This window comes from Nicotiana sylvestris, chromosome 11 (assembly GCF_000393655.2).
Source record: "Nicotiana sylvestris chromosome 11, ASM39365v2, whole genome shotgun sequence".
NCBI lineage: Eukaryota > Viridiplantae > Streptophyta > Magnoliopsida > Solanales > Solanaceae > Nicotiana > Nicotiana sylvestris.
In genome coordinates, this window is record NC_091067.1 from 75,871,522 (window position 1) to 75,890,619 (window position 19,098).

At 35.5% G+C, this 19,098-nt stretch overlaps 2 protein-coding genes across 2 annotated transcripts; both read left to right on the forward strand.

Moving 5' to 3' along the window:
- The first annotated feature begins 829 nt into the window (after nt 1-829).
- On the forward strand, nt 830-4,664 carry LOC104245111 (pentatricopeptide repeat-containing protein At5g09450, mitochondrial). Its single transcript, XM_009800678.2, has 3 exons — nt 830-935; nt 1,034-1,307; nt 3,411-4,664. The coding sequence occupies exons 1-3, from the start codon at nt 901-903 to the stop codon at nt 4,308-4,310; spliced, it is 1,209 nt and encodes a 402-aa protein (XP_009798980.1). The 5' UTR covers nt 830-900; the 3' UTR covers nt 4,311-4,664.
- A 645-nt stretch (nt 4,665-5,309) lies between these two features.
- LOC104245113 (uncharacterized) lies at nt 5,310-18,647 on the forward strand. Its single transcript, XM_009800681.1, has 2 exons — nt 5,310-6,479; nt 18,240-18,647. The coding sequence occupies exons 1-2, from the start codon at nt 5,310-5,312 to the stop codon at nt 18,645-18,647; spliced, it is 1,578 nt and encodes a 525-aa protein (XP_009798983.1).
- The last annotated feature ends 451 nt before the right edge of the window (nt 18,648-19,098 follow it).

Genomic DNA, 19,098 nt, shown 5'->3' on the forward strand with positions numbered 1-19,098 from the left:
TATGTACATCAGTTTGAATTCAGAATAATATATCAGTTTTTCTCTATACTTGTCTTTATTTTACCGTCTTTATTTTATAACAAGTAGATCATAGTAGAAAGTTTTTCTTATTCTCCTCCTCTTTCATTTAGGGTTTATTATCCTTCTTGCGATAAATACGGAATATTTCTTTATACTTTATTAGAGTCGTATCCATAGCTCATTGAATAAGCTTTCTATTTCATTCATGTCGTCAAATCGCTAGCAACGCAAACGGAAGAAAAGAAAAAGGGTATTTTTGTCAAGTTTAGTATAAAGTGGCTAAATTCTAATCACTTACAATATTTGGACTTATGGATGGTTGTTACATATCATTTCATAATGTATCGTATCGTATTGTATTGTATCGTTTGATGAATATAATGTTTGGATAAATTATGTCGTTTGACTTCGTTTCATGATATCACACACTAGCAATATGAAGAATAAACTTAAAATATTTTAAAGAAAAACTATTGATACAAGGTAAAACTACTATATAAAAGGTAGGATAAATAATAAAATAAAATTATTTAACAATAATTAAGGGTGAGATTGAGAAGGAAAAATAAGGTAACGACCACACCAAATCGGTCGTTACATAAAATGATATATTTCGTCGTTACGTAACGATAAATTTAACAATACGATGCAATAAATTTAAGTAACAATTAAAATAAATATAGTATTTAAACTAAAGTAACAATAAGATACAATACATCTATGTAACAAGCATCTAAACAAGTTGTAATCCTATAATTACCGGGAAAAAACGTAGCTATTTAAACCTACCGCAAACATAAGGGGCAATATTTGTCATTTTTTCCATTCCTACAGCTATAGTTGGTGCTCGCTGACACACCTCGAAGAAGCGTAGTTTCCATGGCTGCTCGCTCCATTTTCGTCACTCTCACAAGGTATTCACCTCCACCCTCTTATTCTCTCCATATTTCTGCACTTATATTGTTTTTTCTTAAACTTACCTGATTCGTTTTTTTTCTGTTGGGAAATTCAGAAAAGCTGGTGGCAGAGAAAGGAGTCTATTCAGATCTTTTAGTTCAACAACTGAAGTTATCTATGAAGACTCCTCCTCTAACACTGGGGAGGAAGAAAAGGGTGAAACGGGAGATGATTTAAAGAGCAGAATATTCAGTCTTAGAGTGCCCAAAAGAAGCGCCACCAACGTGCTTCAGAAATGGGTCACTGAAGGCCGACAAGTCTCCATCTCTGACCTCCGTCACATCTCCAAACAACTCCGCAACTCACGCAGATTCAAGCACGCCCTCGAGGTTCTTTTTTTCTTTTCTTCTCAATCTTCTCTAGATTTGTCTTTGAACGAGCAATTTGCCCCCCCCCCCCCCCGCGTTATCTTTTACTTCCAGGTATAAACATAGAGATGTGGACAAAATGAGTGTTTTAGATATGTGGATGTTAAAATAGCTACTTAATCATACAAGACTAGTCAATTAGAAATGATCAAATTTGACAGGAGGCACATGTAGCACTTATAGAGGGCAAACTAAAAGAATGCTGTTTGTGATAATTTTACCCTGTTCTATGTAGACCTCATTTGCACCGACAGAAATGCAACACTCATGATCAGAGGAAGGGAACAAAGTAGAACTAAAATAATACTCCCTTCGTTTCAATTTATGTGAACCTATTTGACTGGTGACGGAATTTAAGAAAAAAGAAAAATGAGGCACATATATTTTGTGTGCTTATAAATCATTGCATAAAAATAAATTGTTTCCAAATAAAGTGGGCCATTCTTTTTGGCATGGATTAAAAAGGAAATAGGTTCACATAAATTGAAACGGAAGGAATATGAATGAGAGCATCTTAGGTCTAGCTTACTTGCCAATGAAATTGGAATGAAGATCATGGGAGACCAGCATCACAATACCAGTAAAGCCAAAAAGGTTAGCTGATTACTTTCAATTTGTCTAAGTTTTAATAGGTGAAGTTACCAAGTACCTGTACTAGTTAAAGGATATGTGTACCCAATTGAATAGTCGAGGTGCATGCAATCTAGCATAACTCTAGTGATATCACAAAACATGAAGAGTTGCCTCAAAAGACCTGCATTCTCTGGAAAGCAATGCAGACAAAACTAGGAGCAGGACGCAATGGAAGCGAATGATCCATATAGGCTATACCAATTGGTTAGGATTAAGACTTAATTGTTGTTGTTGCACTTATACGGTTCCGGTGTTTGCCAAGTTTTTTTTTATTTTTATTTGCATTGGAATGAAATGGATATAGAGCGGAACGTTCAGAGAGGATCATAAAGCCATCCCACTAGTTTGGTAGTGAAGGCTAGTTAGCGATTGATTGCGATAGATTCATCGAAGCAATGATAACAACTGCTTTGGTCAAGAACTGGTACAACTTTGTTGTTTTTAGTTTAAAAAGTGAGATTCATCTAAAAGCCAGTGGATGACAGTGATGGATCAGTGAGTTTGCTTTATACTTTATCTGCTATTTCACTTCCAGTTTTAGGAACAGGTTAAAAATAGAGCCAAAATTGGTTAAGTAAAGAACTGTAAATCTAGTTCAGAGATTTTTTTTTTTTTTAATATGTGCACGACATATCCTCAGCTTTTTCCTTTACTCTCTTTGCTTATGTTCTGATGTCTGAAATTTCAACTAGTTCAGAGGGTTTTCCCCTTCTTTCCCTTCCCACCATAAATTCCCAGAATAAAAACCTCTGCTGTGTGAAGATTAGTTATACTGACACTATGTCATATTACAGTTTTGTTCAGTTAACTTTCAGGAAATTTCCGAGGTAAGTCTCTAGTTGGCCACAAGACGGAGAACATTGAGTTTTTTTAAATTGTATTTTGAAGAAGAAAAGACCATGAAATTTTTAATTCCATGAATATATCTGAACATGTTAGCCATTTTGCTTTGGAAAACTTGTAGGTAGGAGATAGTTGTTTCACCTTGCAATCATTCATTTTATAACTACTGGAAGTAATCACATCTGTAGCTGCCCAAACTACCTGAGAATCAAATTCTGCCTAGAGTTCTTTATACTCTTTGACGTGTCTGTAAAACAACACCAGTTCCAAGAAATGTGTTAATCCTTAGGGAACCTTTGGTGCTCCAATCGGATTAGGTAGGGATGCATTGCCATTGAATTAGGAATAGTTCTGTAGTGTACCTGGATTAGGGATGAGGACTGTTATGTAAGGAATTTATACGAACTGGAGTTGTATTTGCTAGGTTATGCAGTCCTCTTCCCTGGCCTGACAGTTGTCAAAGGGAACCTGAGACCTCACTTCGCTTTTATCCCATTTAGAATCCAGACACTAAATGAGAACTGCTAATTTAATATAAATGTCCTTATTTGTTGCATAATTACTGATTTGCATCCTTTAGCATTGCAGATCTCAGAATGGCTGGTTTACCACAATCAGGATGAAGCAGTGGACTCCGACTATGCCACCCGCATTGACTTGATGACCAAAGTTTTTGGAATTGATTCTGCTGAACGCTATTTTGAAGGACTTCCTACCACTGTAAAAACTACTGAAACATATACTGCTCTCCTCCACTCCTATGCTAGTTTGGGATTAACTGACAAAGCTGAGGGCCTCTTTGAAAGAATGAAAGAAGCAAATATTTCTCTGAGCACTATCACTTATAATGAGATGATGACTTTGTACATGTCTGTTGGACAGCTAGAGAAAGTACCTCTTATTGTTGAGGAGATGAAACTTCAAAAGGTTGCACCAGACCTATTTACTTATAATCTGTGGGTAAGTTCATGTGCTGCAGCTCTAAACATTGATGAGGTGAGACGGATTCTTGATGAAATAAGTCTTGGCTGTGACTCTGGTGAACATTGGTTAAGATATAGGAATCTTGTTAAAATATATATCACCTCAGGTAACCTTGTAAACTCAGGATCAAACTCTGTAGTTGAATCTGAGAAGGGTATCACACAAAGAGAATGGATATCATATGACTTTCTTATTATTCTCTATGGTGCATTGGGAAATAAAGACAAGCTTGATCAAATTTGGAAATCCTTACGGATGACTAATCAAAAAATGACTAGCAGAAATTATGTTTGCATACTCTCCTCATATCTCATGCTTGGACATATGAAGGAAGTTGGAGAAATTATTGATCAGTGGAAGCAATCTGCTGCGACAGATTTTGATAGCTCCAGCTGCAATAGACTTCTAAAGGCTTATAGCGAAGTTGGGTTGGACGAGAGAGCTGCAGCTTTCCAATTGCTTCTAATTCAGAAAGGCTGTGACCTTATAGATGAATCACAGTAGCATGACCATGAGATCAAACATATTAATTTGAGAATGCTTGCAAGTATTTGTATGCAGCAGCATTCAGAGACAATAATCATGGCCGAAAGAGTTGTACTTTTTTTTATACTAATTAATTTTGTTTCTAGATAGATTGGCAGTTCATTGTAGGCTATTTGCTGTTGGGTTGTGCCTTTAGCCGAGACTGGTTCATAAAAGTTCTGCAATTATTCTAGACTTGTTTAGTCTATTTAGCCAGACTTATGTGTATTTATTTGGAATAACTGACCTGATGGGCATCCTTACTAAGTGATTGTGTAGTTTGCTCTTGGTTCAAAACGTACTAATATGAATTCGATATTGTTGAAACTCTTCTTCCGAGGGGTCTTTTGTTTTTTGTGTGCTTGGGAGGCATCACTCATCAACTATTAACACCCTTCATCCTCTTGATATCAGTTAAATTAAAAAGAACATGAAAGTTTGTGAAGATTTCGTGAACCATATGTAATTTCGTTGACTAAAATAACAACAATAATAATAACAACTGTTGTTGATGGGGTGACAACAGGACGGGGTTAGTGCATTAGATTCTAGAAGCTGCATTGTAATTAAGTGGGGAATCAGGTATATTTTTACTAATTCAAAATGGTGGCTGTGATTTGCACTTTACACAGTCCAAACCCAAATTCTTGGGAAATTGTAGTAGTACAGTAATAAATTTATGGTTAAACTGTGCTAAACTCCTATAGTACTTTTCATTAGTGGCATCTCTTCTTTTATTTCTTTTTTGGATAGTCATAAAATTCTGTTTCCTTTTCATCCCTTTAAATCTAATGGTGGCAAAATTAGGTTCATATCCTCGCATTACCCACGTTCCTCCTGCACAAGGAATGCATGTATACATACTTCTATTTTTGTGTCTTTTCTCAGTACTCAAATCCATTATCGTCAACAAATATCTCCATTTTCAATCTTCATTAAAGCTTCACATTTAATACCTTTCCTTTTACTATGCCAAAAATGACCAGATCAGTAGGCTTATCACAACAAGAAAGAACCATCAGTAACCACAAGTATAAGCCTTACCATCCCAAACAACATTCTAAGACAAATTCACTCTTTTCACTCTACTCACCAAAATTCTCCATCTATCTCCTAATCACTTGTGCCATTATTTTCATTCTTTTCCAAATTCAATCTTTACAAACCCCACCTTCTTCTCCTTTCTCATCTCTCTTGCCATCATGGACATTCTTGAATCAATGGCAAAAAGTCATCATCAACACAAGTACAAGCATATCAACTTTCAATCATGATCACAACTGCAACAATGATCAAGATAATCTCACCAAATCAATGGCCGTGAAACTCCGCGAGTCAGTTACTTTTCTTCCTCTGAAAGACTTACGTTACTCCTCCACAGCTCAACAAGGACACACATGGTTCATGAGTTCCATGTATGACACACATGAAGAAGGTGAAGTCCAATATCAAAGATTCCCTTCAAATGCATCAAAAGGTAGAGTTTTGTGCCTTAAAGGTAATGACACTCATGATGGTGCATGGAATTACTATGCACTAGCATGGCCTGAAACATTGCCTTACAATTCCACCTTAAAAAAAGGTCTCACATTTGTATCTTACAATCACTATAATTATGATAACATTTGGCATGGCTTGTCAGCTATGGTACCATTTGTAGCATGGCATATTAAAAACCAATGTTCACTTGTTCCACCTAGATGGATTTTGTACCATTGGGGTGAACTTAGGATTAAAATGGGACCTTGGTTGAAATCTTTAATGGAAGCTACATTTGGTGAACCACTTCATATTGAAACAAATTATGGAAATCAAGAATCTGAAAACAATATGATTGCTTCTTGTTTTGAGGATGCTGTGGTGATGAGACATAATGAAGGGGGCATGTCTAGACAGAAAAGGATACAAGTATATGATTTACTAAGGTGTAAGGCCAGAATTTACTGTAATGTGAGCTTAGAAGGTAGGTTGTCGGAGGTGAACGAAGGGGGATTGCCGGTGGTCGGAATGACAATGTATATGAGGACTGGACCAAGATCTTTCAGGAATGAATCAGTTGTGATTAAAATCTTTGAAAAGGAATGTCAGAAGGTGGAGGGCTGCAGATTCATAGTTGCTTACTCCAGTAATCTCACTTTTTGTGAACAGGTAAACTCTATGTCTATCATTAAATACTTTAGTTTTCTATAAAAGATAAGTATAGGTTGCTTTTTCATAATAATGGGTTATGTAAAATTCTGTTACCGTATCAGTACATGTAAGATAAACCCTTTTTTTTTTAATTTGTGAATATTACCATAACAACCAAATGATTTACTAACTAGAAGCATCCAGTTATTCCAATCCTATCTGATCAGAACATCTAGATCTCAAAAACCAGCAGAACAACTACACCACTCTAATTACACCGTCTTTGTACCAAAACTGGATAGTTTCTAGCTCTCCTAGAACCTGCTAACATACTAGTTCTCTCCCTAAGCTCTTTTTGTATTTGTGTCACTATAAAAGCACTATTTACATTTATCTTCCTGAAAAGTTTCCAATTCCGAGCTTGCCACGTATAATAGATCATGGCTCCAAGTATTGTTGCTGCTACTTCTTTCCTAAACTGGCTCCAATGCCTATTCTTGATCCATTGTAAGCTTCTGTTAACAGTCTGCGATTGAATAGGTATTCCTGACCAATTGATCATTGCTTCCCTTACGTTATTTATCCATTTACAGTCTACAAATAAATGCTGATGAGTTTCAGGAGCAACCTGATAACATAACAGGCAATTGGTATCTCCATTTATAGGTATATTCAGTCTCACCAGTCTTTCTTTGGTCAGTAGCTTGTCCTGGATTGTTAGCCAAGTGATCACTCTTTGTCTAGGCAGCATCACAACACTCCAAATCAGCACTGCTTTCCTCAACCTAGTCATATTTCCCATCAACGCCATGGCGCTGCTTGACATTGAGTACATGCCACTAGCATCAGTTGATAGACACCTCTACTATACCATTGTGCCATATGCTCCTTTAGAGCATTCAATTTTTTCCAATACCAACTGCAATCCTGCGGAGGCTGATGATCCCAGATATTTCGACATGTCTTCATATAAACTCATTTACGCACTTCACCCATAGGACATCTTTCTTGGTTGCCACCTGCCATAACAGTTTCCCAACTGAAGTGATATTCCACTGCTTACATTCTTTAATGTTCAAAGTGTTAGGTGTTTGCCATAATTTTCTTACCATATTTGGTTTTCCTATTTGTTGAAGGAAACGGCAATATAATTACCTTAATTGGGTTTTCCTTTTTGTAGAAGGAAATTATAATTCTCCTATACTTGGCTAGTCCTTTTTCTTGTAGGAAAAGGTTTGGAGTTCTATAAATTGAAGATCCGTCCTTCTCATTCAGTAGCATCCACAATGTAGTCATAGGGGTTTGAGAGTAGTATTTAGGAGGAGAACTTTACGGGACAAGTGTTAGTGTGTCACTTGTGTTTGCCTCTTCGTGAGGTTGTTCTCTCGATATTTTGTACTCTCTTTTTATATAGTGGATTGCTCATCTCCGCGGTGGACGTAGGTTAGTTGACCGAACCACGTTAAATGTTTGTGTCTCTTTTGTATATTTCTCCTTTGTTATATGATTTATCGTCGTTCAAGGTTTGCTTTGCTAGATTCCGCATGACACCTGATTATTTCGGTCCTAACACAATCCCCCATATTTCTTAGGCATACAGACCCTTTGCCATGCGACAAGGGATAACTTTCTTTGGCCTACAGAGTCTTCCCACACGTATCCTCTGCATATCCTGTCAATATTCTTGACCACTCTATGGCAAGATGAAAACAGCTCCCCAGAAATTATAAATAGAGAAGAGAAAAGCATTGATAACTTGTATTCTGCCAGCATAAGAGAGTAATTTGGAGTAACCACATCTTATTTTTTTCGGTGATTTTGTCCACCGGTGCATGGCATTGCACGTTGTTCCATTTCTTAGAGGAGAGAGGCAAACCTAGGTATCTTATAGGCAGTGAGAATAAAGAAAATACTGTGCTGCTTAGCATCCTCTGCCGGTTATCCTCGTCAACACCTGCCAAGAATATGTTAGATTTTTCCAGGTTAGCTACAAGCCTAGGCATCAAATCATCAACAAAGATCGGATGTGTTAGTTTGGTTGCTTTGCACATTAGATGACAATGGAAGTCAGGCAGCTCACTCATCTTGCCAAGAGCTCCAGTCAAGTATTCCATCACAAGAACAAATAGCAAGGGTGACATGTGAACAAAGGGGTCCTCTCTCCCCTTTAAAATAACCATATCCCTTCCCACTATAAACCCATTATTAAAAGCATCATTATTATACTTTATTTCCTCTACTCTTATCTGTAATTTATTGTTACCCTGTTTGGTATGTTTTGTTTGGGGTCTCTAATCCTTATGAATTAACTTTTAGCTATTCATAGGGTTAAAAATGTTTTTATATATACTGTAATTTTTCCAACTTCAAAAGATTCTTTCCCCGTCTTTTTCAATTTATCAACGTACAATCGTACTTAAAGTATTTAATTACATACCACTGGTTTTTACTGATTTGATTGTGTAAATATAACTAGTATGTAAAACTGCCACTGAATAAAACTTGATGTATTTTTCTGAATTATCCTAGCTCTATCATGATTCATGTGCTAGAATCGTAGTTCCCTGGAAACAATGGTGAAATTCTTGGTGAGGGTGTTAAGCCATATGACCATGTGCTAGAGTCATAGTTCTATTTGTTAGGGATACAGTAGATATGCCCTATATCCAATATCATATTTGATGATTTGAACATATTTTTGTGAACGTTATTTGATATAAAATATATATGGCAATTTGATATTCTTTTATCATTATTATTAATTCTTGAGAAGAAAAACCACTTTGTGAAAGTGAGAGTGCAACACAAGCCAAGAGAGAAAATACAATTACAAGAAAAGTGTTTCTTGTTCTTCTAACATTGAGTTGAGATTTTTGAGAAAAATTTCAACACAATATTTTGTTCAATTTTTTCGCGGGTTTCATTGATCAAAGAGTTGATAGCAAGGGTCGATCTCGGTGTGGATACGCATAGAGTGTTCGCAATATCGAAGAATTTGAAACGAGACTTTCTTAACCAGGTACACCTTAAATCCGATCTATTGACATGTAAATAAATTTTAAACACGAAAAGATCTGCCTACGATTGTTATTGTCTTCCGCTGCGTGTTACGAACTCCTATATGCAATCCTTCAGTAGTATCAGAGCCGTGGTTTGTTGTGTCTAAAATTTATTTACGAAATATTTTAATATTATAGTTGAAGAGTTCAAACCATAATACATGTGTCTTGTGCAATAGTCAAATCGTTTGAATGCTGATATTATTTTATTGTGGATAAAATATGTATTCATATAACTATTGAGATAGTTCATAACTTGAATTTGAAATTTTGTATTAGATTCGACGGGAATCTATAATAGATTACATGATTCTATTATTATTTTTAATTGTTATTAATTCATGAGATGTTAATTAATAATGATATTCTAGCATGAATTACTTTTTGCGATATATGTGATATATAGATTAAACATGTTAGAAGAATGTTGAATTTTGTTTTTATGTCACGTGCTTGTTCGTTATATAATTTTGAATTATTTATTACATGTGATGTAAATCAATTTAGGACTAAGCATGTAGACAACTTGAACTAAATTCACATGATATAAAGATTTGATCTTCATGTTATTAAAAGTTGTTTTAGTAACAATTCCCTCTTACTAAAATTTGGGTTTTTAAATAATAAAATATTAGATATTTTATTATAGAGCTATCCATCAAAGTAAATAATTTTACTTATTTTTTGTTTATAAGGAGAGGTCTGACTACCAGGAGACTTATAGCTCGAGAATATGTTAAAATTATTTATTGCATTAGATGCATGGATTGAAAGAATTATTCAATTTTTTACTAGACGCCTGGACTACCCGGGAGTATAAAATTTAATAAGTTCTTTGCTATCATGATGGTTGAACTCAACTATGTCAATAGGATCGACCTGACTACCAGGGGACTATTTGACATAGAGCTATTTAAGGAAATTTTATGGGGATACAATTGGTAAGAGTACCTACCTTTAAAATATATGTGAGAAACGACTTGACTTCCAAGGGGCTCATACATATTGTTAAAGGATTCCTTTACTCCACTAACAGAAATAAAGATTTCGTAAACTATAATGAGGGTAAATAGTTTAAAATAATTAGTGGAAATATCATTTAGATAAAAGTCCATGTCTTTATGATATATGCAAATATGTTCTTATATCATTGCCTTTTCTTTTCTATATTTTAGATTTCTCAATATGTCTATTATATCACTGCGTGAAATACTTTAGACCAACAAGTTGGAAGGACCAAATTTTAATGACTAGTATAGAAATTTGAGAATTGTTCTCATGCATGAAAAGCTCATTGATGTGATCGATAAGCCTGCAAAGATTCTGTTACGACCCAAACCGAAGAGCCGCGATGGGCACCCGGTACCTTACTCAACCGAGTACCAACGTAACATATCTTTCTTATCATTCTATCATGAGTAAATGAGGCAGAAACCTCGTCATGAGATAACAAGAATAAAACATAAGGGAATACTCAACATATGACGACCCAACATGATATCCAAACTTATACATGTGATATACAGGCCTATAAGACCGACATGACCATTTGTAAATTCAAAACATAGGCCGACAAGGCCATACAAGTATCTATACACCTAACATATGTCTACAAGCCTCTAACAGTACATAAAATCATAAAGGTCGGGACAGGGCCCCGCCATACCAAGCAATACATATGCAAAGCATACTGACCAAATAGGCAACTCCGGAGCAAGTGGAATGCACCAACACTTCTGCTGAGCTGATAGCATACTAGGAGGACTATCAACCTATCACTTGGTACATGCGGGCATGAAACGCAGCGTCCCCAGGCAAAAGGGACGTCAGTACGAATAAAGTACCGAGTATGTAAGGCAGGAAAACGTAAATAAGAACAGTAATGTAAATAGAGATAAATGAGATATAACCTGTAACATCTGAGTGCGTCCGAGGGCTACTGACATGAAATGCATGATACATATATATACATAAACTTTTAAAAACATATGCCTCCGTGGGCATCATCATCATCATATCGTACCTGGCCTAAAAAAAGACTCGATAAAAATGTACCCCGCCGTCATAAGGCTCGGTAGAATCGTACCTGTCCATGTGGAGCTCGTTAATCCAACTGATCAGTGGTTGCACAATAGGTGTCGTACCTGGCCGACTATAACGTGGCTCGGTAGATTAAAGTAGATACATATATAATGTATGTTGGACTCATAGAATCACGTTCTAAACCTTTTGGAGTGGCGTAAGGTCATTGCATCTTCGGTTAACATTATGGACATCCCTACCATCAATATAAACCTTAGTAGGATTTAAGGATCATACACACTTACTTAGAATAACTTTATAAGGAAAGAACAACATGGACAACCTTAGTTTCTAGGAGTAGATCCATTATGAATTAGCATACCGTTTATGTTCGTTTCACTTTAGATCATGCCAATAGAAAGAAGTAAGTGCCTTAACATATCTTAACCATGGTGAGTCCTTAATACCTCCCAAGAACCTCTTCAAAAAACTCAACTCAATCTACCATTGCATAAGGAGATTCAAAATCCGTATTGAATAAAGGTTAAGTTTGCAACTTAAACTTGTAGCTCGTTTATATAAATTCGGGCAGCATCTCCCCTGTAACAAGAGCCTCCTCCAATACCATATATCAACAACAATTACCAAAGAAATCCAACAATACATAATTATCAATAACAAGACACCATAAAATAACAACAAGTCATAACTATTTTACGACGAGCGGCAAGCTCCAATTGGAATATGTATACCCCATATCACCCCTTATAGACTTTTTACTTTAACTTAATAGTATCATTAACATTATAATGAATTCATTCATCAATAATTCCAACCTTATACCATATATCCATAACAAAGAAAACGATCCACAACTCCAATTATTCTTAATTAGCAACTTTATTCACTAGTTCATGTCTAGTTCATCCATTTAACTTAACTAATACAAAGATAAACTTAAGAACCTGTAGGAACATAATATAATTATCCCATACAGTAGAAGCAAGTCGAAATCCATGTTATATTTAGCTTACAGCAGCCCAATACACCCCAATCAATTCATATCCAAAACGACGACTATAGTAGTGTCAAACACAATTACTAATCCATGATTTTGCCATTATGTAGTGTTTATCCACACCATTTATCCTCCTAAAACACCATTTTATAGCAACAAAATAGACAGCCCAAAAGCTACACGAAACAGCCCAAAAAAATAGTCCAATTACAAGTCAAATAACTCGAACTCATGGCTTCCGATCACCGTCCTGTGAGTTCTAACTATTATGAAATGAATTAATCGACCTTTCTTGATATTTAAGAGCTTAAAACCAGAATTTAAGAATTTTCTTAACTATTAAATATCTTCCAAAACTCAAACTATAAAGAAAAAGAGAGGTGATATAGCATTACTTACGTCGCAGGGATCATTTTGATGTTATTGCTACTTGATTTCGTGCCCGGGATGATAATATTATTGGAAATACTTGTGGGGAGCTTGAGGGTAAGTTTGGGGGTGCTATTTGGTCGAGGTCTCTGGAATAACGGAGAAGGAGACGAGATTGGGATGTAAATATCCTGTTTTCCCAAAAGTCAAAAAGGTGCCACTTGGCACTCTCGCATAGGTCCTCCTTCATATGCTTATATCTTTTTATTCGTATATCGTATGAATGAACGGTTAAAAGCGTTAGAAACTACATTCCAATACCTTCAATTTGATATATAATATGCCCCAAAAAGATCATATATAGCTCATGAAATTTATTTCTCAAAAAGCATCCTTAGTCGGTTTTTCCGCAACTTAAATTCGATTTTTCTCAAACTTTATATTTCATATCCAAACATCATAGTCATATCATGTCTTTAAAAATATTTAAATCATGATTAACAAGTCTCATATTCACCTTAACTTACTTAACACTTTGGCAAACCTTTCTTCTCCTTGTAGAAGGACTTCATCCTTTTTGAGCTTACATTAGATAATCCCATAATGATAGTGACGTATGAAGTACAGGGTGTAACAACATGTACCCTTAAAAATATTTTTCCTTGAATATTAACTCTTAAATTCTTGCAAAAGAAATGGGATGTAACGCCATCAAATCACTTTATATACTTTCAAAGAGGATCTCATTTCTGAGCTTACATCAATTGACTTATGCCGTATTTTCACGTACAAAACATGGGTTGTAATAGATAATCCTACCAGAGAATGATGTTCAAGGCACCAAGGTTTATCAGAAACACTTGGAAGAATGTCTTGCTATTAAACACATCATTCTCGCTTCTATGATTTCTGAACTCCAGCGGAAACATCAGAATATGGATCCGACTGCAATCATTGAATATCTTAAGAAGATGGTTGATACACAGTTGGACATTGAAAACTCTCCAGTTGGACCCCTTGTCAATCATATGATTGTTCTTACCGAAGAACATGAGAAGTTGGGGTACAAGCTTGGTAAAGAGCTTTCTGAAGATTTGACTTGCAGTCAGTATATGATGCTGAATGTTTTCACTGTAAGAAGAAAGAGAATTGGAAGAGAAACTACAAGGAGTATCTTGCAACTCTAAAGGACAAGAAACAAGGTGAGACATTAATGAAAAATATTTTCAAGGTTTCTTTAGCTACTACTAATTCTTCACTATGGGTATATGATACTGGCAGTAGTTATAATATCTGTAATATATTGCAAGGGTTCAAGATAAGTAGGAGGCTAAACAAAGGAGAAGTTAATCTACAAGTTAGAAATAGTGCAAAAGTTGCGGCCGTAACTGTAGGATCAATTTCATTAATAATGTCTACGGGCAAAGTACTTATGTTGGATGATTGTTATTACGTTCCTAAATTTGTTTTGAACATAATTTCAGCTTCTATGTTAGACAAACATGGTTTTCGCATTATTATAGGCAATGGCATTTGCTCTATTAATTATGGTGATAATTTATATGTGAATGGCTATCTCCAACATAATGTTTATGTCTTACCTAATGTGAATGCTAATTCGATTATGCATGTTTCAAGTCTTAAGAGGAAAAGAGATGATCATATAAATCATATATACCTTTGGCATTGTAGGCTTGGTCATATTGGAGAGAAAAGAATTAACAAGTTGTACAAGGAAGGGTACCTTGACAAGTATGATTTTGAATCATATCCAACTTGTGAATCTTGTCTCAAAGGAAAAATGACCAAATCTCCATTTACTGAAAGTGGAGAAAGAGCTTTTGAATAATTGGGACTAATTCATACAGATGTTTGTGGGCCCATAAAAATTCAAGCTAGAGGTGGATATTCTTACTTCATCACCTTCACTGATGATATGTCAAGATATGGATTTGTGTATCTTATGAAACACAAGTCTAAATCTTTTGAAATGTTCAAAAGGTTCTGTAGTGAAGTTGAGAAGCATACTAGTAAAAGTATCAAAGTACTAAGGTCTGATAGAGGTGGAGAATATCTTAGTGAAGATTTTACCAGATATCTCAAAGAGAATGGGATTCTCTCACAGTGGACATATCCGGGAACACCACAACACAATGGTGTGTCTGAAAGGAGAAATCGAACCTTATTAGATATGGTGAGATCTACGATGGGGTTCACTGATCTTCCAATAAATTTATGGGGATATGCTTTGGAAGCAACAACATACTTACTTAATAAAGTTCCTACTAAGTCAGTCTCTACAACACCATATAAGATATGGAAAGGATGTAAGCCTAACCTTAAACATATTAAAGTTTGGGGTTGTCCAGCTTATGTTAAGAGACTACAGTCTGATAAACTTGACTCAAGATCTGATAAGTGTAGGTTCATTGGGTATCCCAAGGAAACAATGGGATATTATTTCTATCACCCTACTGACCATAAAGTGTTTATGGCCAGAGGAGCAACCTTTTTGGAAAGAGAATTTCTTTAGAAGGAAATTATAATGGAGAAATAGAACTTGATGAAGTTCAAGAAACTAATGAATCAACACAATATAAAGATCATGAGACCCAAGTTGAAGAACCTTTATTGGATGTTTTAAAGTTGCCAAGGAAGTTGTCATCTTCAACGGTTGAAGTTCAAGAACAGGTTAATGAACTAGTTCTAAACCAAATTGAACAACAACCAAATCCAGTACAAGGTGAACAGGTTGTACAAGCACCTCTTAGAAGGTCTATACGAGAATGTCATGTACCAACTAGATTAAATCTAATAGTACAAGATAATGTATCAAATGAGGCTGATCATAATGATGATGATCGTAAGACCTATGAAGAGGCTATCCAAAGTTCTGATTATAAGGAGTGGCAAAAGGCCATGGAATCCGAAATGGAATCCATGAAGGAAAATAAAGTATGGACTTTAGTTGAACCTTTAAAGGATATAAAACCTATTGGTTGTAAATGAGTTTTTTAAGAAAAAGATTGGAGCAGACGGAAAGGTGGAGGCCTACAAAGACCGTCTTGTTGCCAAAGGATATCGTCAGAAAGAAGGAGTCGACTATGACAAGACTTTCTCTCCCGTGGAAATACTCAAATCAATTCGGATTTTGCTTGCTATAGCAGCATACTATGATTATGAAATATGGCAAATGGATGTGAAAACAACTTTCCTTAATGGTGAGCTAGAAGAGGATGTGTACATGACATAACCAAAAGGTTTTACATCTTTGTCTGATCATAATAAAATTTACAATCTACAAAGATCCATTTATGGACTAAAGCAAGCTTCTCGAAGTTGGAATATTCGCTTTAACAAGACAATTGAAAAGGTCAATTTTGTTAGATGCGAAGAAGAACCTTGTGTGTACAAAAAGGTTAGTGGGAGCATAATTATATTCTTAGTGTTGTATGTTGATGATATATTGCTCATAGGGAATGACATACCGACATTGTATGTACCAAGATTTGGCTATCTGAACAGTTCTCCATGAAAGAATTGGGAGAAACAACTAATAAATTAGGAATAAAGATCTATAGAGATAGATCGAGGAAGCTGCTTGGACTTTCCCAATCTTTATATATTGGTACCATTCTGAAAAGGTATAATATTGATAAATACAAAATAGGCTATCTACCGATAGGCACTGGAATTACTCTCAGTAGGGAGGATTGTCCTAAAACACCTGAAGAGAGAGAACGCATGAGTAGGATCTCATACGCTAGTGCGGTGGGAGCTATCATGTATACCATGACATGTACACGTCCTTATATGGCTTATGCACTTGGAGTGACTAGTCGAATCATGCAAATCCTTGTGAGGAATATTGGAAGGGGGTGAAGACCATTCTCAAGTACTTAAGAAGGACTAAAGACCATATCCTCATTTATGGATATTCTGAGTTGAAACTTGAAGGTTAAAGTGATGCAAGTTTCTCTTCAGATAGAGATGATAGCAAATCTATTTCTGGTTATGTATTCACCTTAAATGGTGGTGCGGTGAGTTGGAAAAGTTCCAAACAAGCTACAGTAGTTGATTCAGTGACTGAAGCAGAATATATAGTAGCTAGTGAAGCTGCTACGAAAGCTGTATGGATGAAAAAGTTCTTAACTGAACTTGGTGTGGTTCCTTCAATAGAAGGTACAATTCTATTATTGTGTGACAATACTAGAGCCATTGCTCAAGCAAAAGAACCAAAATCACACCAAAAATCCAAACACGTTCTGTCAAGGGATTACTTGATAAAAGAAATCATTGGACGTGGAGACGTCTAGATTCAAAAGGTTGATGGAAAGAAAAATGCCCCATACCCATTCACTAAAGCTCTTGGTGCAAAGGAGTTTGACAAGCACAAGTGAAAATTGGGAATGAAGTACAAGAGCGATTGGTTCTAGTGCAAGTGGGAGATTGTTAGGGATATAGTAGATATGCCCTAGATCCAATATCATATTTGATGATTTGAACATATTTTTGTGAACGTTATTTGATATAAAATATATATGGTCATTTGATATTCTTTTATCATTATTATTAATTCTTGAGAAGAAAAATCACTTTGTGAAAGTGAGAGTGTAACACAAGCCAAGAGAGAAAATACAATTACAAGAAGAGTGTTTCTTGTTCTTCTAACATTGAGTTGAGATTTTTGAGAAAAATTTCAACACAATATTTTGTTCAATTTGTTCGCGGGTTTCGTTGATCAAAGAATTGATAGCAAGGGTGGTCTCGTTGTGGATATGCATAGAGTCTTCGCACTATCGAAGAATTTGAAACGAGACTTTCTTCACCAGGTACGTCTTAGATCTGATCTATTGATATGTAAATAAATTTTAAACACGAAAAGATCTGCCTAGGATTGTTATTGTCTTCCGCTGCGTGTTACGAACTCCTATATGCAATCCTTCACTATTGTGTTATAAAAAAGAAACTTAAGTTTAATAGACATACTAATAACAGAACAGTTATGCACTAATTCCAAACAAGTTATTGTTGACTATATAAATTTGCAATATTCATGTCGCTCCATTTAAGCTTGTAGTCCAATATTATGCACACAACTAGCTTCTCTTCTAGCATCAGATTAGAAATTCTCTACATTTGCTACAAAGATATATATCTATAACAAGATCAAAATAACTCCTAACAAACATTGGATCTATTACAAACATAATGTCGCTACTTCAATTTTCTTGATATTTTGCATTCATCCGTCAATTCATATACTCTAGTAAATTTACTGAGAAAAGTCACATTGATTAATGTTTACAGGTGAAGGTGATGAGTTTGACAGACATACTGATATCCCCACACGGAGCACAATTAACAAACATAATCCTCATGGACAAAAACAGCAGTGTGTTAGAGTTTTTTCCCAAAGGGTGGCTCAAACTTGCAGGCGTAGGCCAATATGTGTATCACTGGATAGCTAGCTGGTCGGGGATGAAACACGAGGGAGCTTGGCGTGACCCTGATGGTGATCCCTGCCCTTACTCCGACGACGATAGGCGTTGCATGGCCGTTTATAAAGGTGCCAAAATTGGATACAATGAGACATATTTTTCTGAATGGGCTAGAGGTGTTCTCAGTGAGGTGAGAATAAGGAAGAAGGAAGAGTTAGCCTCAAAGAAGAAGAATTCAGATCATGCTATTCCTAGTGGATGTCAATGTAGTAGCTAAGTGCATGCTTCTCCTTGTACTCCCTCTGTGTCAATTAATTTATGTCATGTTCTTCCTTTTAATGATACATTACTATATTTAATAATTTGACTTAAAAGCTTTTCAACTATTAATTAATGAGATGATTTATAGTCAAATAAATATATGTGGTTTGTTTTAGACTACAAGTTTCAAAAGTTTTTATTTCTTTCTTAAATTTCTCTACAATATTATGAATTGACGATCACAACATATATCATGCATTCTTGGGAGAAATTCAAAAATAGCCAGATTTACAAGTGGTCATTGAAAAATAGCCACAGTTTCAAAAGTAATCGAAATTTAGTCACTTTTCATGTAAAGATAAATCTGAATGAAAACACTGTTCAAAATCCGAAAAATATTCCAACATAATATACTGGAACTCTAGTATAATATACTAGAACTCTGGTATATTATACTGGAAGTCCAG